Source organism: Vigna unguiculata, chromosome 6, assembly GCF_037176805.1.
Source record: "Vigna unguiculata cultivar grain cowpea cultivar isolate G323 ecotype 2 chromosome 6, ASM3717680v1, whole genome shotgun sequence".
In the NCBI taxonomy this organism is placed as follows: domain Eukaryota; kingdom Viridiplantae; phylum Streptophyta; class Magnoliopsida; order Fabales; family Fabaceae; genus Vigna; species Vigna unguiculata.
In genome coordinates this window covers 38,914,925-38,939,396 of record NC_140797.1, presented here as the reverse complement: position 1 = coordinate 38,939,396, position 24,472 = coordinate 38,914,925, and the positions used below count along the sequence as shown (strand labels likewise).

The 24,472-nt window shown below is 30.7% G+C and overlaps 2 protein-coding genes and 1 pseudogene across 4 annotated transcripts; 1 reads left to right on the top strand and 2 right to left on the bottom strand.

Moving 5' to 3' along the window:
- Window positions 1-103: 103 nt before the first annotated feature.
- On the bottom strand, window positions 104-2,600 carry LOC114187253 (SEC-C motif protein). Its single transcript, XM_028075447.2, has 5 exons — window positions 2,289-2,600; window positions 2,030-2,178; window positions 1,766-1,927; window positions 976-1,091; window positions 104-511 (listed from the first exon to the last, which is right to left on the bottom strand). The coding sequence occupies exons 1-5, from the start codon at window positions 2,488-2,490 to the stop codon at window positions 493-495; spliced, it is 648 nt and encodes a 215-aa protein (XP_027931248.1). The 5' UTR covers window positions 2,491-2,600; the 3' UTR covers window positions 104-492.
- Window positions 2,601-3,197: 597 nt separating this feature from the next.
- LOC114188803 (uncharacterized) lies at window positions 3,198-5,007 on the bottom strand (annotated as a pseudogene). The gene is made up of 2 exons (XR_014995600.1): window positions 4,712-5,007; window positions 3,198-4,051 (listed from the first exon to the last, which is right to left on the bottom strand). The product of XR_014995600.1 is annotated as an uncharacterized LOC114188803 (transcript).
- A 4,139-nt stretch (window positions 5,008-9,146) lies between these two features.
- On the top strand, window positions 9,147-19,457 carry LRS1 (Transducin/WD40 repeat-like superfamily protein). 2 transcript variants are annotated; one of them, XM_028076484.2, is made up of 19 exons: window positions 9,147-9,451; window positions 10,329-10,435; window positions 11,132-11,290; window positions 12,326-12,391; window positions 12,493-12,582; window positions 12,739-13,044; window positions 13,216-13,313; window positions 13,698-13,733; window positions 13,820-13,940; window positions 14,088-14,324; window positions 14,599-14,694; window positions 14,791-14,856; window positions 14,992-15,030; window positions 15,158-15,292; window positions 15,916-16,277; window positions 16,772-16,865; window positions 17,093-17,284; window positions 18,257-18,379; window positions 18,994-19,457. In XM_028076484.2, exons 2-18 carry the CDS (start codon window positions 10,337-10,339, stop codon window positions 18,353-18,355), a joined length of 2,295 nt encoding a protein of 764 aa, XP_027932285.2. In that variant the 5' UTR covers window positions 9,147-9,451; window positions 10,329-10,336; the 3' UTR covers window positions 18,356-18,379; window positions 18,994-19,457. The 2 variants fall into 2 exon arrangements, with proteins under 2 accessions (XP_027932285.2, XP_085530989.1); XM_085674863.1 differs by lacking the exon at window positions 9,147-9,451 and having other exon boundaries at window positions 10,316-10,435.
- Window positions 19,458-24,472: the final 5,015 nt, after the last annotated feature.

Genomic DNA, 24,472 nt, shown 5'->3' with positions numbered 1-24,472 from the left:
CCATCTTTGAACCGTGTATCCCTCATCCAATCTCTTTTTCACCTTGACCAAATATACCAAAACAAAAATCTATCGATGCAACTTGAATACCAAATCCCGAAGATTTACTAAAATGATGTTATATATCGGTAAACAAATAGTTGAACCATTTGGAATTTTAAAGCGAACACAATCATTCTTATTATTCCCTTGCCTATTTGGGCAGGTGTGACAGAAAGAAGAGAACTAACTAACTATTCTTCAGTTGAACAAAATATGTTGCCTGTGACCACCTCAAAAATTGGAAAGCTAAACAAAATTGTGCAACTGTTCAGCAAAATTGGAAAGCTAAATTAACTTATTGTTGGTATTCTTGCAGTCCAGTGAATTGGGCAGCTAGATCGGTTACTGAACAAAACTGGTTATAACTCTAGATCAATTCACCAATGTGTAGGGGTACCTCCATAACCGATCAGGCTTACTTGCAGTTTAACATTAACTCTCTGAATTCCTTCAATCCTTTCCGCAGCACCTTCATAAATTAATAATGAGGAACATAAGGGTTCTGGACTTTTTATATTAAAGTTCATATAATTTGGTGGATAAAAAATGCCGTTTACTATTTCAATACAAAAGAAAGAAATGTCAGAATTTACTGTTTACAACTAGACAAGGAACAACGCGATAGGCTGGAAATAAAAGACAAGGAAAAACTACTCTAATACACAAATACGTATTAATACTCCAAATCAAGCTTTTGAGAAACAAATTAAGAAATAAAAGACAGTAGGCTGGAAACTACTCTAATATCTAACAAGATATTACAAACAGAAGCAAACTGAGAAGGCCACGGATTAAGGAGTTTTGAAATCAATTATTTTAGCCTCATAATCAGCTACAGTGTAAAAGTATGCGAAGAAAACCAAGGAATTACATATGGACACACAGTAATATTTTACTCGCTTAAACAAAACAGGAAAAGGGAGAAAAATTAACCTTTTATATCTCTTCTTTGAACCACATGGACAGAGCGCATTCCTGCTAATTTGTCCAGATTGGGCCAAATTAGACCTTGCAAGGTCTAAAGGGGTAGAACCAACCAGCTTTTGAACCTAGAGAAGATGAAATATAAATATGGCTGGTTATCAAAGCATGGCTACAATACAAGCACCCAGAAAAGCAATTACACTAATTATTTTACATTCAAAGTTCAGTTGTTATCTTGTTGCACATACTCACAAGCATCATAGTCATCAAAAAAGGTAATACATCCAAATCAAACAAGTTTTGAAATAAGAAATGATTATCTATACCAACAACAAAAGATAAGGAATAAAATATAACACATTGACGGAGACATCAACATTTACATGGTTTGTTTTTGTTTGAAGCATAATGCTGTACAGCATTGCCAGCAACATAAGCCAAAATCAAGAAGTCCTAATGAATCTACAACATGATTCTGAAATTTTGGCATCCTATTGAATAAGCTAGTAATTGGTTTTTAAATTATCACTACAAATAAACTATGGACCTTATCCAATGGCCGAGGCTTTGCACTTTGTTAGGCTAATAATTGACCCAAATCGTGCTACTTATACCAAACCCTAAATGTCAAGATAAAACTGCCCGATCAAGACCTATTTTGGAGTAGAACTACTACAAAAGCGAGAGTAAAAAAACGATAAGCTTTTAATAAACCAATGACAAAACTAAAATTTCTTCCAAAAAATTATCAATTGAACCAACTTCAGCAAGGAATTAAAGTGATAATAAGAAGCATTACTTCAGCAAAACTTTTTGGCAATGGTTTTCCTTCTTCTTTTAACTTCTCTATCTTCTTCTGTGCTTCTTTGGCCCAAGTAAACTTAGCAAGTGCATTCTCTACATCAGCAATCGTGCAGCTACAATGCTTTGCCGCTTGTTGCTTCTGAGCAGTCTGGAGATTCTGGAGATAACAAAACAAAAGGATAAAAGGCAGAAGAATAAATCACAAATCAATTAATATATGCATAAATAAACATCGTGAAGCATAAATTTATCCAGAAACCTCTCCAGTGGGGTCCAAAACCCCAAGATATCGAATTATGGCTTCGTATTTCTCGAACGCAGATGAAAAAGTGGCTTCGCTGCTTCGCCCAACCATGAACTCCTTGAAAGCGCCGATTCTACTTGCATTCTTCATTTCATCCGCAAAACCTGAGATCAATGATATCATTATTACGAGGTTAAGTAAATGTAAAAAACAGTTTGTGGAGATATGTGAGAAAGGAGAAGCAAGGGCGAAATTGGAATTAAAAGGAACTGACGAAGCAGAGTGAATGAATTGGAATCGGCTTGTGACCCGTCTTCCTGGGACTGCGTGGTCTTCGGGCCTGTGATGACGTTTTTGACCTTCTCCATCCATGAAACCTGCAACTGTGCCGTGGCAAAGATTGTTCGGTGCTGGCACTTGGAACTTTGGTTTCTTGCTGAATGTAAAATTTTGCTTGCGATGCGAAGTAAAGCCATCGAAACTTCTGAGTTGAACACTCAACTCTGCTAGAGGTTAGAGAATTGCCCTCAAAATTGGAATGATGACTCTAGGCCTAAACGACGTCGTTTTAAGTGCACTGCTCTTGTCTGAAACTTTTGTTTTATTTATATAAGTGTGTGTGCATACACATACATATATAAATAAATATATATATATATATAGATAGATATATTAATGCTGAAAATAAAATCTAGACTAGAAGTTATCATTAGTATGTTATTTCAATATTATGAAACATTTTCCGTTTTTTGTCTGAGGATTCTAATACAAACCGCCACTGTTTTACTTTTCCTTTCCAAATCCCTTTCATTCTTTGTTTTTTCTATTTACATTTTGTGGATATAAAACGGTGGCAGAACATGACAACCTCTCAGGAGTATAAAAATGGTAACCGGTCGCCATGTTTATCCTTTTCTACAATAAGAATATAGTTCAAAAAGTTGTTGCAATAATACCATACATACTTATTCTGCCTCTACTTTTCATCAAGGTTGAAAAAAAAAAATATATAGAATGAATTGGGTAACTCGATAATCATATTTCTGCTACTCAAACATAGTAAGTATTTACTGAAAAGTTCTTTATTTAATTGACACAAAGTTTGGGGATATGTTTGCATTGTTGTTTTAAAGTACATTAAATCCGGTTATATAAGAGAATAAAAGAAAAAAACAGAAAGAAATTTGCTGAACTATGACCGTTGCAACATAGAATAAGGGCTAAACTATGACTGTTACAGCATAGACTAAATTACATCAAATTATTTTATCAGAAAAGAAGCCAAAGCCAGGCAAGCAATTACATCAAATAAATAATCGCAAGCCTTTGGTTCTGTTGAGTCCTCCGCCAAAATCACATGATCCTTCTCTACGTCGAAATCCACAAACCAGGTTCTTAATTCTGAGCTCGCTCCCTAACTAAACCAAAAATAACATGGAGTTGCTCAAGGACAAGGATAGATCCTGAGAGCAGAGACACAATACCACTGCACTGAGATAATTTCCAATTTTTTTTTTCCATTTCCGTGTCTAAATTAAGCCCTGAACCGCCAAATTCAAACCATATCTCATAATGATTAAATAGAAAACTATCATGTGTATGCTTCCCTGTATACTCAAACCCTGAACTCGTAAGCCTCCTTATGCATTCCTCTCCTCCTAACTGAGAATATAACTTCATGATATGTTACAAAAATTCGCCCATCATAAGGTTTCAATCTATCAGCTAACCTCTCAAGTCCAACCGACACTAGTTTATCAGGCATTTAAATCAAATCATGCATAACTCCAGAATCAAACTTGCTGAAATCCATATCTTCCCCTTTCACTATCGAAGGCCCGGTGAAGGAAGCTATACCAAAACCTATCTCAAGGACGTGGGTGTAGAGTTTGAGTTTAGGGGACAGAGCGAGAAATCAAAACACATCTCTTTCCACCTGCCCAAGTTTCTCCATAGTTACTATGGTGCTCCTCGACTAGGGTAAGACATGGTGGTTATCTGAATCAGCTCCCTCATATCTGCAATATACCTTTATATCTGCAAAACATAACAGAAATCGCAACCAGTTGAGTCAGAAGAATATGCAAGAATTTGAATTTGAATTTGAATCAAAACAAAGAGGTTAAAAAAATTGAACCGAAGAATTGCACTTTCCAATGCACAAATGTCCAAAGTCTACCTGGTTCCTACAAACCACAACTGGCAATATACTGCATCCAAGATTCGACAGAATAATAATAGTAAAATACACTATTAAGATTTTATTAGTTATTGCAAAAATGCAGCCCAAATGAAAGAGAAAACATCTAACATTGAGTTACGTGCTGGCCGCCCCTATCCAAGATGCTTTTAAGGAATTTACAAGAATATCTCAAAATAAAAATATATTAAGATAAGTGTTATTTGTGAAATTCTTTTAGTCATTATCCTATCTAAGTAAATTAATGGCAGAGTACCATTCAGTAAAAAATTCTACTATCATCGATGAAACATTCCATTACAGTGGCCGAACAAAGAAAAAGACAATTACAACAAGAAGGGAATAACGCAAACAAATTCATGTTTAATCGCAAATCTATTCCCCATATGCAGATTCCCGTGCATGTTTCTATCATTCTGACAAATAAAATGGCCGTAAAATACATGTGATCCGAAAAAGAACGAGTTAAAGAGAAAATTGCAGGAAAGAGAGCTTACTCTCTGAGATCGTCGAGTTAGTGAGCCCTGGTGCGCGGGTTAATGCCTTTGCGGGGGATGTTGTTGTGCACGTGCAGTCCGTTCAGTTGGATCTGGTCTTGCACCCACGCTCCGTCCTCCGCCGCCGTAGTCAAAACGGCATTGTCGTTCTCCGAGACGCTGCCGCGAACGACGTCGTTTACCGGAGCGTTGGAAGGGCAAGAACAAGAAGAGAGAGTGGAGAAAAGAACGATAACTGACGCTATCAGCGCCATATAGGATTGCGTAACAATGGCTACCCCCGACACCATTTCTTATGCCATCTTTTTATTTTAACTTAAAAGGGAACATGATTCGGCGTCGTTTCGTTGCAACAAAATTAGGGCCATTTAACATGGGATGGGAATATAATAACGTGTAGTAATCTAAATACTTTTTAACTTCCTAAATTGAACCAATTAATAATGAGTTTTTGTTTATGTACTTTATACAAAAATTTAAATCTAATGAGTATGAAAAAGATGGTACTTTAGAATGTATAATAAATGACTCTTACCAAAAAAATTATTAAATAACAACCATTTATCCTTACAATGCCTCGAAAGTGGTAAATAAATTCTTAATCAAGGAATATAAAATGAAATCTCCTTTAAATTAACCCATAACATTTTTGCTCTTAATCGCCCTTTTAATATAATTATCATCATTATTCGATAACTAACTCATTCTACATGTTCTTATGACTTTTTTTTGCAATTTATTTTATATATTCATTGTATTACAATGAAAATGAATTAACTCAATTTATTTGTAATGGTGAAATAAAAGTGTTTACATATGTTTAAATATTATTATAAAGATAATAGCTAAATATTAAAGTATAAGGTATATACATGTATAATTAACTTGATAAATAAATAAATTAAACATTCAAACTATTTAAATATTATTTAGTAACATTCTAGTATTTAAAAATATCAAATTGTGCACCTATATATAATTAAAAATAATAAATAATTATAATAAAGATATTTTTAAAAAATAATAGTGATGTTGATGGGTTGTGGATCAATTCATCCTCAATCCGGTTCAAACCCATGGATTAAGTGACCGAATTAACTTCAATCCACTTTAAAACAAAAAAAAAAAAAGTTTAACCCTTAGCTCATAGATTGAAATTTATCTTGACATCTTTACTTACTTATAATTAGTTTTCTTTTTTAAAATAGTTTTAACATCTGATTTATTTCTTGAAAGTATTATTTGTTTATACATAAATTTAGTTTGGTTTGTCATTTACTTATTTTTGTATGACATTTAATTTGGTTGATTTATAGTTCTTAAAAGTATTACTTCTTCAACGATGATAAGGATTAACAATTTGGCATGCCGTGGCATAAAAAACTTTAAATTTAGTTTCTTATGATTCCTAAGATTACTTTTGTAGATTGTTTTTATAACCATAATTGAGAACACATGCGTTACATGTTGCTAACTTCTTGTAACAAAAACTAATAAAATTATAATTATACAAATAAATATAAATATTATTGTAATTTAAATATAGATATTTTTTATTTATTTTGTAAATATCTTTTATTTATTTAATTTTAAAAATTAGTTAAATTTACAAAATCAATTAAATCTGAATGAAATGCAGTAAAAGCGAAAAAAAAAAGTGGAGACAAAAAAAAAATCTCTTAAATATTTAAGGTATAAATAACAAATTCAATCAAAATGTCTTGTTCCATGCCAACATCCATCCAACACCATGGTTTAAATATTTTAAACAATGTATCCCTCAAATCATAAATAATAAATAATGATTTAATTATGTTTTATGTTCTAATCAACTTGGGGAGTTTCTATAAATCTTTATAGTATATGGAATACTTAATAAGTTATATTTTTCAATTGAATCTCACTGTTAGTTACCTTTTTTTTTTAATGATAGTAATGTTGTGTTAGATGATTAATATTATGTTAAAATACTTCATTACTCCTCGTTTTTTTATCAAAATCTTAATTCAGTTATCGTATTTTTATTAGTCTCAATTAGGTTCATAATTTTGTAAATTAGTAACAATCATGCCATTTCGGTTAGTATAGAACTAACATTGTTAAGTAGGTAAGTAGGTGTCACGTGTCAGCTTCTAATTTTTTTGAATTTTTAATTTTTTTTTTAAATACTTATGCCACGTGTTACATTTGTAGTGTGCCACATGTCAATCTAATATGGTGATACGTGTCAAATTATTGTATGGATCTCAATTTGGTCATCATATTTGTTAATTTGATTTGATTTTAGTCTCAAATTTTTTTAAAAATTGTCAATTTCAGGCGTCCAAATTTAGACCAAATTTTACTTTTATATAATGTTATGATTATTTTTATTAAAATTGATATTTTTATTAATTATTTTAATAACATTAATTGTATTTAATATTAAAATTTTAAATATATTTATTTTAATTTGTTATAAACTTGTTTTAAAATTTTACATTTGAATTTATAAAATTGTTATTTTTAAGCCAACTCTAAAAAATTGTTGATATATAATGTTATACAAATATTTCGAATATAAATTTATTAATCTATATATTTATAGTTTTAAAATAAAGTTTAATGTAAAATATAAATTTAAATAAATTAAATATTATTAAAAATATGTAATAGAAATAATATGTGTAATAAAAGTATCATCATTATATTTATATAAAAATTAAATTTGGTCTAAATTTGAAGCACATGAAATAAATTTTTTTAAAAAAATTTGGGACTGAAATTAAATCAAATTAACAAATAAGAAACCAAATTGAGATTCATACAATAATTTGACACGTGTCACCATATTAGATTAACACGTAGCACACTACAAACGTGACACATGACATAAATATTTTTAAAAAAAAAAATTTAAAGAAAAAAGAAAAAATTCAAAAAAATTCAAAAAAACTAGGAATTGACTCGTGACACCTACTTATCGGTTTTAGTTCCAAAAATGTGGACCTAATTGAGACTAATAAAGATACGAGACCAAATTGAGATTTTGGTAAAAAAGATGAAATATTTTAACCTTAATATTATTATTATCTTGCCACGTCGTTAGATTGCTATTACATATAATTTAATTATTTTCAAATTTTGAGTTATAATTTTATTATTTTATTATTTTAAGTTTTTTTAATTTTAAAATTTGATAACTTTATTACATCAAATAATGTTTAGTTATTGTAAACTCAAGCGTGCAATTTAACTTTAATAAAAATTAACATAATTAATATTCACATAACTAACTTAAAACAAACAATTAATAAGAAAGATTTAATTCTAAAATTAAATTTGTTAAATAGTCAATAAACTATATTATTAAAAATTCAACAAAGTTTCCGACGACCTAAACCACAATTAAGCCATAAGTAATTTAATTCCAAATCCCTCGCACCCATCTATAATAAACATATATTTTCCCCACACGCACATATCTATATATGTTTTATATTGCTCTAAGTAAGAACCTTCGTAACAAATTATAAAAGATGTTAATTACAAACTAACATAAAGCGTGCAAACAATAGTTTTTTTTTTTTAATCAAAATAATATCATTTAGAGCACCACAAGGAGATTTAAGTTACCCTTAACTTTTTTAGTGCATTTTCCTTTTTTAAATTTTAATTTATTTACAGTATTAATAAAGACACACCTTCTAAATATAGAGACGACAATGCGTGAAGGTCGGTCCCCATTTTACATATGAAATACGGTTTAATTTTTCTGGTCCGTCATACATATTTGATTTGTGTGTTTGTGGATCGGTCTGCCTGAAATTAGTAATTTTTTTTATAAAATAAGTAACATTCAAATTTTATAATTCATAATATTTAGATATAAATATGTTAAAAATAATAATAATTTTAATTAAGATTGAAATAAAAAAAGATACAAATAAAATATTGTTATTGGATAAATTAAAAAAAAAAACTCTAACAACTTATTTATAAAAACATACATAATTTATCGTGTTGGTGTCACCAAATTTTGGAAATTTAAATCAATACAAATTATGCAAATCATATTCATCGTAGGTATATGAATTAAACAGAAGAGATTAAACCAGGCGTATATGTGAATTAAACAGAAGAGACTAAACCAGGCAGCCAATTAAAATACTCAATCCGTTCTTAATTTTTTTAACGGATCTGCCAATTCGTTGGTCCGTTTCACATTATCATTTATATATAAATGTATTTTTGATTAATTTAATTTACTGAAATTAGAAGAACAAATATATATATATATATATATATATATATATATATATATATATATATATAATTAATACGAATAATTTATTGACAAAAGGTTGTCACATCGTGTAAAACTAATATTTTTCTCCTTCATAAGAATACTACGTTCTTATTTAAAGAAAAAGAAAAGAAAAAACCCCGTTGAAAGCTTTGGTTCCGCAGACGGAGCTGTTTTTGATGAATCATCGGCCATGCTGCTTATTTTTCCTCTCTCCATGGTTTTGGTTTATCCTTTCTTCGCCTGTAAAGACCAAATTGCCCTCACATAAAAGGCATAAACGGGTCAAAGGATCTACCGGAATAAATTTGGACGCCCATATTTCCACACCCATGTTCGCTGTCTTCACCCTTCTCTCTCACCTTCGTCCAAACATTTTCTCTCTCTAGACTTGAAACCTCGCCACTGCAACAAACGCAAGCACTCAAAGTGCTCCTAATTCCTTACTCATCACGGTTTGTTCCTTCCACTGATTCATCTTCTCCTTCTCCAGCTCGATTTCGTTTTATTGCGTTGTTTTCTCCTTTCGATTCTACCAAACAATTTATCGCATCTCGTAATTAGTCTGTTTTAGCTTATACTTCGTTATGATCGGTTTAGTTAATTTGTGCGAAGAGTTATGTTTTCGTTTTCCGACCTTTTATTTTCTCTTTCGTTTGCGTTACTCGTGTCGATGATTTGGGGTATTCGATAGTTTCTGCGGGTTCAGTATGTTATGAATTTTAGGTGTGTTTTTTGTTATTGATGACGTTACTCTGCGTTCTGATTTGATTCGCATTGAGTATTCGCCGCGTTTGATACGCGATTATGCTTGGACTGGTAATTCAGAGAGTATTGAAAGAATGATTTTAAACTTTGCCTGGATTGTGAGGTTCTTAGGGGATTGTGGTAAGAGATGGTGTAGCGTGTCTGGAAAATCAATGAGAAGTTCTGAACCATGTCTGGAGCTGTAGATTTTAGTATCAGTGTTTGGGATGTTGAGAAGACTATGGTCCATCTTATATAATGGCTGAAAACGTTTGATAATAATTAGCTACTGTTACAGAGACTTCTTAATGTTAGTTTCTAGGAGCTCCCACGATGTACGGTTATGCCTTATAGGTAACGCCTTTCTGAGGAAGTGGAAGTATTTGGATGTGTCTTAAGAGAGTTTTTATGCACTGCAAACTTCGTTTGTTAAATAAATGGTCATAATCCATAAACTACATCTGATTTTTTGTTTATTTTATTTGCCGTTGGAAATGATCCTATTTAGAACTCCTGTTGTGGAATTATTTTCTCAGTTTATCCCTGGGATTATTACTTAAGCTATATGATTTATGTACTTGACAGTTTCTGCAATGCACCGCGTGGGTAGTGCGAGCAACGGAAACAGCTCAACTCGTCCTCGCAAGGAGAAGAGATTAACCTATGTGTTGAATGATTCTGATGACAGTAAGGTGAGCTCGCTGTTTTATTTATTTTATTTGTTCCAGGGTAGCATACAGGTTTCATGCTTGCTTGCTTCTAGTAGTTGCATTTTTATTCCTATCCATTCCTACACAAAAATTCTTTCATATTATGCTTCCTAGTTTGTTAACTAGTTGAAACTGATCGGGTTGATTTTAGTAAACACAAACATCTTTTTACTTGGATGAACATACTATATAATGAATTTTGTGAATTCCCATTTTGGTCCTTGAAAAATTCTTTTGACTTAATCTTCCTCTCAATATAGTGATTTAAATTCTGCTCTAATGAGAATATTTGATTATTGACTGTCATAGATTTTGTCGTAGTAAACAGTATGTGTTCATGTTCGAAAGAATTTTACAAATGCCAAGATGGAGGTTTACCCTAATTTTTAATCTTATTTTCTCTTTTTACGTTGGCTTAGACCCACTTAGTGGTTTGCATATTTTGACCTTTTTGTTTTTTAATATTTACCTAATATTTACTTTCTAATCGGTCAAATCTTCTTGAATAGTTCATACAGTACTTGGCTCCTTTATGCCAGGTACTCGTGTTTTGCTTTGAAAGGTGTTATTGCCATAGATTTTATTCTTTCAATATTTTTTATTTTGGTTGTATTTCCTTCAATTTTGATAGGTGTCGTCTTGCACAGTCTAGAATTGTAACTTGGCTCTTTACTGCAGCATTGTGCAGGCATAAATTGTTTGGCTCTGCTTACTTCTGAAGCATCTGACGGGTCTGATTATCTCTTCACTGGGAGCCGGGATGGCAGGTTAAAGCGATGGGCTCTATCTGTGGATAGAGCAACATGCTCGGCTACCTTTGAATCTCATGTTGATTGGGTAATCCTTGTGTTAATTTTTTTTTCTTCCCTTCCATTTAATAGTTTAATTTTGATTTAGTAACTTCTGGTACATGGCAGTGTTTTTGAAACATGGTTACTTCATAAAACTTCATCTGCAATGGAACACCTCCCAGCAGCTATTTTTGTCATTTTTCCTGCACAAGGCATTTCTTGATGGACTTTATGTTACGCTCTTAATAATGCGTTTTGTTTTTTTAAATTTTACCCAATCTAGTGGTAAGGTCAAAAGGTGTAAGAAAGTATATGATGCAATGTGGGAAATCTATTTACCATGCTATGTGCAAAAGAGGTCTCATTGTCGGGGTCTTGCCTTTTATGATTGTGTGAGGGGTGTATTGGATGTTTATACTAATAAGATGAGTATTGTGTTTTTTTAGAATTTCATCTTCAAAAATAGGTCTTCAATGGTCTGAATTTGACATTGACTTTTATTTATTTTGTTTTTTGTGGAGTACTTCATCGGACATCCTTTCCTGCTGTGTGTAATGATTTGTGGTGTTGAAATTTAAAGAGCTTAATTCTAATTGTGAAGTATGGTTGAAAAGGAAAAGGCTATAAAAACACATTGGATTTTCATGTTTCAAATATCCCAAAACTGAACGTGCACGTGTGCAACTGAATTTGAGTTTTGTATTGATTGAGATAATGTTATCTCTCCGTTCTTGAACTTTGTTTTTAGGTTGTCTATTTCTCTTGCCTTCTCTTATACTGTAGAATTCATAATATCCTTAAATGTCTAGTGTACATTTTTTCCTTTAAAATATCCTCTTTTTATCTAATTATTTATTGTCTTTAGAAATTTATGCAATTATTTTTCTTCAATATGTCGATGTCAATGTTTTTGAACTTATGATCATTCTTCGACTTTTACTTCCCCCCAAAGTCCAAAACCCTGTTCATTAGCATTTAAGTTGTACCCACAAAATCTGACACTGGCACAATCTCTAGCGCATGCACAACAGCTTAAGTACAATCGAATACATAATTTATAAATGCTATTTTATTCTTTCAGGTTAATGACGCAGTTCTTGTTGGTGACAGTACACTTGTTTCTTGTTCGTCAGATACTACCCTCAAGGTTTGTTGGTGGCTAGCTAGCTTTTTTGTTACAACCAATCCTTGCTCTTCTGAAATGATGCAAGTACTTTCATAATTATTTTCATCTTTTTTGTGTGTTAGACGTGGAATGCCTTGTCCCTTGGAACTTGTACTAGGACGCTTCGACAACACTCTGACTATGTTACTTGCCTTGCAGCAGCAGGAAAAAATGTAACGTGCTTCAAACATTTTACGCATCTTATTTAGTGCATCAAGAAGAAAGTTAATTTGTTGTTTCTATAAGTCGTGCATTGAATCAGATAGATTTGGTTGAATTATCAATGTCAAATCCATTCTTTGATTGTTTAATAGTGTCATGCATTTTAGAGCAATGTTGTTGCCTCTGGTGGCCTTGGTGGGGAGGTTTTTGTATGGGATATAGAGGCTGCCACCACTCCAGTCTCTAAGAGCAATGACACTACAGTTGATGAATCTTCAAATGGTATCAATGGTTCTAGCAACTTACTACCATTGACAAGCTTGCGAACTATTAACTCAAGCACCAATATGTCCATGAACACTAGTCAAACTCAGGGCTACATTCCAATTGCTGCCAAAGGCCATAAAGATTCTGTTTATGCATTAGCTACAAATGAAAGCGGAACAATTCTCGTGTCTGGTGGCACTGAAAAGGTACAGTATGGCCTATGGTCTGATTTGTTGAGGCTTCTTTAACTTTTGAAACATTAGAAGTGGTTTGTTTGTGCTTATTAGATAAAGATGTATCGCTTTTGTAGCTTGAATTTTGTGGCATGTTTCTTTACCATGATTTGTTTCTTCTACATTTTTGGGGGGATTCTCTAGGTTGTGCGTGTCTGGGATGCAAGAACAGGATCAAAGACACTAAAGCTAAAAGGGCACACAGATAACATCAGGGCTCTGCTTCTGGATTCTACTGGCAGGTTTGTGATGGTGGATATCTAGTTTTAGTTGCTATTTTTCAGTTTACAATTATATTTTAAAGTTTGTAACTTGTTTTTCCTCCTTTTTATTTTTCATTTCTTTATTATCATAAAATTCTGTCTCTCTTTGCATTGATACATTTTGCATTTCTATGTTTTCCCACAACCTGTAGATAACAATGCACTTGAACAACCTAATTCTTTGATTGACTATGTTAGAGTGGACTTGTTTAATAGTCGATCATACAGTGAAAAGTGTTGTTGGGTTTCTTTTCATTATATATAACAATGTATATTTTCACTAGATAAATTTGTTTAGTTCAAATTAAGTAATATGTTTTTTCAGCAAGTCAGCTGTGATGTTTTTAATGTTCATTATTGCAGATATTGTTTATCTGGATCTTCAGACTCAATGATAAGGTAATGGTTGCATATGGAGTTGTTATAAGCATTTCAAAGCGTTTTGTTTTGTTGTTGACTAATAATTTGTCCATCTTTCCTCACAGGCTTTGGGATATAGGACAGCAGAGATGTGTGCATTCTTATGCAGTTCATACAGATTCTGTTTGGGCACTTGCCAGCACCCCAACGTTTAGTCATGTTTATAGTGGGGGGAGAGACTTTTCAGTGAGTGCAACCTTCAACTAAAATTAACATAAAACTATTTTTTGTTTTTTTTATTGTTACATCTTGAATTTATGTGACATAACATCTCCTTTTCCTGTTTAACTCATGAACCCCATGTTCTAATGTTGTATTCTTTTATATCCTAAGTTATACTTGACAGATTTGCAAACCAGAGAGAGTAGTTTGCTTTGTACTGGCGAGCACCCTATTCTTCAATTAGCTTTGCACGATGATAGCATGTGGGTTGCATCAACAGACTCTTCAGTTCACAGATGGCCTGCTGAAGGATGCAACCCGGAAAAGATTTTCCAGAGCGGAAATTCTTTTTTAGCAGGAAACTTGTCTTTTTCAAGAGCAAGAGTGTCACTGGAAGGATCTACCCCTGTATGTTACATTTATTTCTGATACAAAATTACTATATTAATTTTATATGTTTATTTTCCATTGTGTTACCCTCAATTCTCATAATACCAGTTGCATATATACATGTATAGATTAGGCATGTTAGCTTACATATCCAATATTAGTACTTCCTGTTAGTTAATATGATAGATTTTGTCTTCTAAACTAGTTTTTGTTGAAAATAATGTTCTTTTGGGTTCTCGTTTTCTCAGAACTAATAATTGTCCCTTTATTCTCGAAATTACTGATCTAATAGGTTCCTGTATACAAAGAACCTACCTTAACTATCCTTGGTACACCTGCAATAGTACAGCATGAAGTTTTGAATAATAAGAGGCATGTGCTGACAAAGGTAACCGTGATGTTTTTTGGTAATTTTATTATGCCCTGCATATGGACATGACCTTTCTCTGTTATTTTCTCACCTGATGAATAAATTTTGGTATAGGATGCATCTGGTTCAGTGAAACTTTGGGAGATTACTAAAGGCGTTGTGGTTGAAGATTATGGAAAGGTGACAACTGGTTGCATTTTGATTTGTAACTTGTATCACATTCCTTTTTGCGAGGGAAGAAGATTGTCTGTAATAAATGAATGATTTACAAAGTTTCAACTAATATAGCTCTTGCTTTACTTGTGAACTATCTAGGTTTCATTTGAGGAGAAAAAGGAAGAGTTGTTTGAGATGGTATGATTACTAATTCACATCATGAATTTCTTTTTTAATAATTATATTTTCTTTTCTTGGCAAGATGACACGGTTCCCTGTACTAGTTGTTCAAGCCAGCTTTTAATTTTTCCAAATGCTGCTTTAGGTTAGCATTCCTGCTTGGTTTACTGTGGATACCAGGCTTGGAAGCTTGTCAGTTCATTTGGACACACCCCAGTGTTTTTCTGCGGAAATGTATTCAGCAGATCTTAACATTGTTGGCAAGCCTGAAGATGATAAGGTAATGACATCACGGTCTTGAAAAATGCACTAGCCGTTTTTCTAAATCAATATTATATTAATTTTGCTCCTAGTTTTTGGTATGCCACTACAATTAAAGTCAACTCCTTATTTACTTGTTATCATTGGCTACAATTGATGTGAAACTGTATAAGTGTCGACCACTTAGTTTGTGTTTGGATTACTTTTTGAGCACCCAAAAGTCAGTTGAAGAGCATTGAAAGTCTCACCCACTTGTTTGACAATTTTTTTTTACGTTTTTTTGAGTATTAAAGAGGCCCAAACTGTGGTTGCATTCAAATGTATTTTCAACAGTAATCCAAACACACACTTAATCTTCATGTGATTCATTCCAGTCAGTGTGGCACATAATCATCATATCATCTTTAGTCCATAATCTTGCTCAGTCTGGAATGATTCCTATCTTGGTTCATAGTATATTGGTCATGATGGAAGCATTTAAGTTTTTTACATGTCTGTTGAACTATATTGGCTGAGTTCTGTTTTGAAGCTTTATAGTTTAAAGAAATATGCAATTCATGCACACAACGACATAATGAAAATGTTTTCATCGGTTAGTTGCTCATGTGTGAACAATCTAATTCGTTGGCTGTTATTCTGCAGGTTAATTTGGGTCGTGAAACCCTTAAAGGGCTCCTGGCTCATTGGTTGAGAAAACGAAAGCAGAGAACAGGATCCCCAGCTTCGGCTAATGGGGAGTTATTATCTGGAAAAGATATTGCTTCTAGAAGTCTTACCCATTCAAGAATTGAGGTTGATGGTAGTTCTGAGAATGATACTATGGTTTATCCTCCGTTTGAATTCTCAGTTACTTCCCCTCCTTCCATTATTACCGAGGGCTCTCATGGAGGTCCGTGGAGGAAAAAAATTACTGATTTAGATGGAACTAAGGATGAGAAAGACTTCCCCTGGTGGTGCCTTGATTGTGTCTTGAATAATCGGTTACCTCCCAGAGAAAACACCAAGTAATTTTGCCCCCTTCTTTATTTTTTCCTTCCATATTAATTATTGCCTAGAATATGTGGTTGTAGTTGAGAGCAATAGAATATGTGGTTGTAGTTGAGAGCAATAAGTCGTGCTTGTGACAATTTGTATATTTTGTTCATTCAGCATAATTGCTTAACTCTGAGGATTATATCTATTTAATCATATCCAAAAATATGGTAGTATTTAACATGGCTTTTGTAACATGAAATCAATTCATATATGGTTAAAAGTCATAGTTATTTATTTATTTTTTATATATACGTGTGTTTGTGTAGAGAGAGAGAAAGAAATGGAACATTATCTTTGAATTTGATTGTCTGAGCATGATGACAATCTCACCCCAGTTATATAATGCTCTCGTTGATATGTGTTTTCTTGTCATAACCACTGCAGATGCAGTTTCTATGATGACAATCTCAGCCTAGTTATATAATGCTCTCGTTAATGTGTTTTCTTGTGATAATCACTGCAGATGCAGTTTCTATTTGCAGCCGTGTGAAGGCTCCTCAGTCCAGATTGTGACCCAAGGGAAGCTAAGTGCCCCACGTATATTAAGAATTCACAAGGTAAGTTTTTATATTAACTGACAATTGTGGCATTAATAATTGCCTTGATTCTTTTTGCACGTGGTTTTAAGTTGACTCTGATCATGCTTTCCAAAAGTACTATTCGTTTTGAATTTGGTTTAGTTTTTGTTTGTTCATGTGTGTGGATTCTCTAAACATATCCCCACATGTAGATGATAATTTTTTTTATGATGAACTTAAACATTCTCTTCTTTTGGTTGGTTTAGGTTATTAATTATGTAATTGAGAAGATGGTGCTTGACAAACCTTTGGACAGCTTAAATGCTGATGGTAATTTTGCCCCTGGGCTTACTGGTTCACAGTCACAACATCAAACGGTTGGAGATGGATCCTTTCGATCTGGATTTAAGCCTTGGCAAAAGCTTAGACCTTCTATTGAAATATTGTGCAGCAACCAGGCAAGTAATATGTTGCTTACCTGTCTTATATACAATCTTATGACACTGCATGAATATAGCATGGCTTTTTAAATGATACTGTGATTGATCAAGTTCTTGACTTCATACTTTATTTTTCTGAGGTTGGCTTACTTTCCAATTCCTTGTCTTCAAGAATCTTTTGCTAATCTGATTGCCATTTTAGTCTTTCGTCTTGCTGTTTCTGGAAGTCATTGAAGAAATTACATATTGTTAGAAGGCTTAGTACGTAAGGATCCAAATAACATTTTCTTTAATTCAAGGCCTAAATGAAGATAATTTTTAATTTGGTGGACTATAGGAAAGAGTGATACAAATTTGACTAACTAAAAACATATTTAAACTTGTAATTTGCAGTTACGAAGTTACTATTTTGACTGACTTCTGGAGTCCATGATGCAGGATAGAATATTAGGGCCTATATGGTTTAAATAATCTTGGTGTGATTATCCCAAAACTCAGTGGAATGTTTCTTAAAGCTAGGATTTCTTTTAGCAGTGACATTATTCATCGTGTTAGATATTTTTTTTTCACTGGATATCACAAGATGAACTGATAATAAGCTTTGAAATGACTTTCTTCTTAAATTCTTAACCTACTAGTAAGCCCTTTGTTATAAACCTAAACTTCAGATATTATACACTCCTAACTGACCTTCTTACTATTGTATTGGAGTCTTAAAATAGACTGTGGTATTTGTATTTGATCTTTAGTCTTAACTGTTCTTGTTTGTTACCACCTTTATTCCTTTATTTTCCATTTCGTGTTTTAATCAAGTTATTAAACTTATTACGCCTTTTACTGGTTGGAGATGATGATAATATTTTTTTTAAATATCATTTGGCCCAAAGACTGAATGTTGTTTTTATTTGATTCACATTTGACTTTATTTTGCATGATACTATTTATCATTTAAGTAATCTTTATTTAGCCAGCCTTTTTATTTATTTTCAGGTACTATCTCCTGAAATGAGCTTGGCCACAGTGCGAGCTTACATATGGAAGAAATCAGAGGACTTGGTTCTAAATTACAGACTAGTTCAAAGCAGGTGACTACCAATCGCATATGCATCAGAGGTGGGTAATTGATCCTTGCTTGTCTTTTCTGAGCTAAAATATAATATTTAATGCTTTTATGAATTTACATTCCTGTATTTATCACATTTTAGGATAATATTTCTTGACTGTGTGAATGTCGATAAAAGTGATATTAGGTGATAAAGTCTAATCTCCGTTAGTATTTGTTTTCCTTCGTATTGGACAAAAGTGAGCTTGACCTATTATTGTCTGAATGGCCATTCGTTCTTCTTTCTTAGCCTTATTTCTGTAAGAAAAATAATAAAAGGAAAAAAATATTTTCTTGTCTTTTTTATTCTGAACTTTTTTTTTCTTTTATATACAAGCATCACCTGGTGGGATATAGTTTGTTGTTGTTCCACAAGTAATTACTCTCTTGAGCACTTTTTTTTAAGACATCTCATTGGTGTAAAATTTACTGAAAACTAGAAAATCAGAAAAGACTCATTAAGTGAGAAGTGAAACCAACTAAAATTTGTAATTGTTAATAAATTTCAACCAATATTAAAAGGGATGTTTTGAAAGAGTGTATTGCAGGTATTTTTCTGTATTTTATTTATGCAATCTAAGCAAAGATTGCAGACTTAACTATGAATTATGACTGATTCTTGCAGGTTTTGTTGTGATTATGTAAAATGCTTCTGAGCATCTATTCTTCTTGGGTTGCCTGCATTGATCGGTAGTATTATAGGAATTTGTAAATTCTTAGTGTTCATTATCACCAAATTTAGTGACATTCTCCAAACCTGCTTGGATAGTTTATTCTTTATTGGAGAGCTGTTACTGTAAATTTTGAACTATATCTAGCTGGCGTGCATACTTCTGCTGGACATGGCGGTGTCTTCTGCATCTGTTGAAGGTTTTTAATTGACTCTGTTGAGGATTAGTGGGAATCATACTGCCAAAGTGGGGTTTTCTTTCAGGAATCAGGTAGTTGATATAGAGATGACAACGAAAACGTTGTAAATTTGAATTGTGCGTTAAATATCTGGCCAGAGTAATTATGTTGTCCAGGTGCATATTTACATCATAAAATTTTGTTAATTCTAATAATATTTCCATTTGTTCAAATCAGTAATTTTATATCCAGTGCTAGTTCTCATCTAACATCATATTTGGGTCTTGTGTTCTTTCTCCGCATTAGTGTATGAATATTTGAGTGTATTCAATATTGAATTCTGAAGGCAAAACATTAGTTGAAACTGTGACGGTACTAATTGTAGCTATGGCATTATTTGCGTAGAGGTTTATATTTCGAAATTATTCTCTATATTATATGTTGTAACTGTGATAATCATACCTTGTTACGCTTTTATTTTATTTTATTTATTTTTGTTGAGCCAATGGATGTGAAATATGGAAACTGAATATGGACATAATGGGTGATACTTTTACCGGCATGCGATGTTTAATGTTATCAGTTACTTGTAACATTTTTATTTTAACAGTTTAAAACTAAAATAAGATATTTTATTATAATATTTAAAATAGGTAATCTAATCTACATCGTATATTAGTAGTCTTATTACATAGATTACAATAATATTATGTACGTACATTCTTAATTTATTACACTATGTTTCTATTACTAAACTATATTTAATAGAATCTAATATTGTTTGACTGTCCAAATTGATGGCGAGGTGACACTACATTTCTTCACATTAATAAGGTACATTTTTTAACATTGTGATCATTGTAAGAGACAAAAAATACAAGATAGTTGTACAAAAATAAGTTAACTGAATTAATTATACAAAAATTACTTTAAAATATTTCAGATGTATATAAGTTTTTATTTCAAAATATATAACACAATCACTACTCATGTCATCTTATAAACTAAACTCTTCTAGATTCAATATTATCTGAATATTACACTAGTGTCAGGCTAGTGAAGTTATGCACATGTGATGATATAACCTGCTCTATCGAAATACAATGCACAGGGTTAATCCCTTTTAGAGTCATAAGGATAATGGAATCATCTTTATAATATGACATTTCGCTATTCTCACTATTTAATCATTCTCCTCCACGTGAGTATGAATAGTTAATAAAGTTTACTATAGCTTCATACAAGACGATGGAACAATAATGATTGTTAAGGCACATCCTAATGAAACACATGACCAATGAGATTTCCTTCCCGAGAAATACCTGTAAACATTAAAGTTATACCTTTATCATGTATATTCTTAATCTCCTTTTCATATTCATAGATCAACCGTTCCATCTCAGTTAACTACAATCTCAAAACATATATACATAAAGTACATCGATGAAAATGAAGATTAATAGTTTAGGACCAACTGTTAAAATTTCAGCCCACTTTAATAGTTAACGGAGCAAAATTCTTCATTTTAACAAGAGGACGCAAACCACAAAACAGGGTGGTGCCCGACGTGGGAAAGGTGGCGCCCAACCTCTAGAATACACTGATTTCTAGCGTCTAATGGTCCAAAAGTGGCGTTCGGTGACACCAAGTCACTCGACGACACTGTAATGGCACTCAGTTGGCATTGTATCAAAAACAACAATTTGTCCATTTTTTTTAGTTTTTAAGTGATTTGAACCTTGTTTTCACAGTTCAAAATTGGTACTCTTATTTAAGTTTTATTCTTAACAGTTTTTATAATATAGAAATTGGTACCAATATGACCTATGACTCAGATTCCATGTTATTCTCATTATCACAATATTCATTAACAATATACAATAAAAATTAAAAATTTCAATTTAAACAAGATCAACTAACCATAATCATACTAATTTAGACTTTATTAGTCTAAGCAGTTACACAAATAAAAAACATTCATTTAGATACAAGTTTAAAGCTAGTTTCCCTTACTTGTGATAACTCATATAACTACAAGAGTATCCAACCTCTTTCAACTCAACAAGATGTCAAAACTAAACCTAAGAATAACACAAACATGATTATGACATATCGTTAGAATCACCGATCAATAAATATTTAAAGACACCACATGCGAACTAGAATCACTCTCATGCAACAGGAATATCAATTGACCATGAAAAAAGAGCAGAAAACCAACTTACTCAAATAAAAAAATTGATCGGATGAACTTGAAGATCTGACCGTGAGAATCATACAGGCGGTTTCCGTTCTTAAAAAAGATGAACACATTATAAAAAATCGTAGAGAAATATGAAAAAGCTTTTAGAAAAAATATTTTTAAATAGATACTGTGTTTATAATAATGAAACTCACTTGTAAAATTTTTATTTATGTTTTAATATTTTAATATTAAAATAATTAAATTTCACTATTTTTAAACCAATATTATTTTTAAAAACATCATTTTTTAGAAATTTACATCGGATATTATAATTCATTTTGTAAATTACAGTGAGAATTATTATGTTCAGTGAAATTTGCATCACATGTGTTGTTGACTATACAATTTTTTTTTTTTTAAATTCAGTGACAGATGCACTCCGTTTTCATTGAGGGAATGCTTTTTCTTAATAGAATGTTGTTATACGAGGTACAGAAAATTGTTTTTAATGCATTTGTATATTTAAAATAGATTTTTAATACATTTTTACATATAAAATTTATTAAATATTAAAATTTCAAACTAAGGTTTGTCATTTTTGGAGGTTTTTTCCAAACAGATTTTGAAACATGTTTTTATCTTTTAATTTAATTATAACTGTTAAAAAGAAGTAATAAACAGAAGTATACATTTATGCTATGATCACTGCCAAAGCAAAGGGTATTTGTAACAATTCGATAAATTTCAGGGATTTGAATAAGTAAATTTCGGATTAACGAATTCTTTTATTAAAATAAATTAATAAAAAATTAAAAGAAATAATGTTTTTTATAAGTGAAACTTCTGGATTTGGTTTAGACACAGTATTGTTGACTAATGAGTTTGTGAATGAAATAAAAGAATATATAGAAAGTATACAACTTTTTTATAAATTAACTCACAATTATAAGTTAATGTTAATTTATAAAAGGCTTCAATACTGATTTGACTTTAATATTTGTTCAGTTATTTAAACTGATTCTAATATTTATTTTGTTTAATTTAATTTTAATATTTGTTAATTTTGTTTAGATAGTTATGTGTCATGATGACATAGTTTTTTTTTTAATTTTTAATTGTTTAATTTCTTTTATTTTAGAAAAAATATTAATGTGTTATGTCAATATCTGTCATGTTCAAGTTAATATTTAATTTGGTCATAATATTCATTATTATTTTTTAATTGGGTCATAATTTTTTTAAAATTGAATAATTTTGACCTTTTCCAAATTAAAACCAAATTTATTTTCTGAACCCTAAACATAATATAAAGTAATATAAATTATTAGTATAATGTTTATATGATTTTTATTATTTTATGTGATTTTTAACCTCTTAAATTTTTAAACCAATAGTGTTATTCTTCATCTTGAAAATTTTCATTATGATTTGAAATCTTCTCTGACCCTAAACAAAAAATATTTAACAAAAATGTGAATTTAAAATAAAAATCAATATAACATGGATATAAAAATTAAATTTAGTTTCATTCTGCAGACAAAATTACTCAATTTAAAAAAATTATGACCAAAATGAATAAAAATAATGAATATTATAACCAAATTAAAAATAGAAAACTGATCTTAAAAATAACATGATATAACATGATATTTGCTTTACACATGGATACCTTTTTATAAAATAAAATAAAAAAATAAAAATTATAAAAAGAACGAAATGACACGCGACAGACACGGTTCAAGTAATTCATAATCCACTAACTATTGTAACTGTGTTAACAAAAATACTAAATTGAACAAAATACACAAATATTAAAATCAAATTAAAAAAAAACTGTTAGGATTAAATTGTAAAAACTGAAGAAACATTAAAACCAAATCAATATTTAAATCTTTATAAAAAAATAACTTTTTTCTTTATTTTTTTAATTATTTATGAAAAAAGTATTCAAATGCGTCCAAATTTAAAATATGACGATTTAAAATAGCCAAGTTTTCCACGTCTATTAAACTAAAACGTGTAAGTTTAGGCAACATAAAGTGTTTTGGACGTATAACGCTTTTGGTATCTTTTCAATTCAATTAGAAATTTTCTGTTTTCATTTGACCCAACTTTTCCGTAAGGGGTTCTTTGCTGTAAACACGCAAAACACCTTGAATACAAACTCTTCAACAATTGCAACAGTTCTTTTGAGGCAGAATAAAAAAAAACAGACATTAATAAAAAAAATAGTAGTTGTTAGGGTGAATATTCTTAATCTTTTCATTTCCCAAAAAAGATAAAAAAAAAAATAAGTGCAACAATCTTCACGTTCAAAAATGATTACTAGATTGCAGTTGTTTGTCTCCCATATTCGAACATCATACAAATGTTTTACTTAATTTATTGAATAAAAAAAATATTGTATCTTGCTAACTCGGTACTCTGAGTACACGGGATAACATATTAAATTTTATAAAAAATTATAATTAACTGTGACAATAAATAAAATATGACATAATAATTATTAATATTATTTTATTTTATTTAAAGTTTAAAATTATTTTTAAGTATTGTATAATTATATTTAATATTTTATTTAGTGTTCGTTCATAAATTTAAAAAACAATTAAATAATAAAATAACTATTTTTAATATTGTTAAAAATTAAAATATAATTAAACATAAAAAAATTTAAATTAATATAAAAAAAATAGTGTTAAATATTTTGAAATTTTATAAAAAAAATAAAAATAAAGTACCAGTTTGAGATTTTATTGAATTTATATTTTTAACTTGATAACCTTTTACAATATTTTTGCTAACTTAACAAAATTCACTCTATTAAAAAAATAAATAATATTTAAATATTTGAAATTATTAATTATAAATACATAAATTTATTAATATAAAAAAAATTAATCACTTAAACTTTGAGTAAAAAGCTTAAAAATTTCAAAATACTAATTTTGTATGAGTTTACAAATTTCAAACGACAGTTTTATCTTCATAAAATCTATTATATTACTTTAAGTGATGAATATAATTATTTCAATTTTCAATGTAAAATTAATAAAATTAATGTATTGAT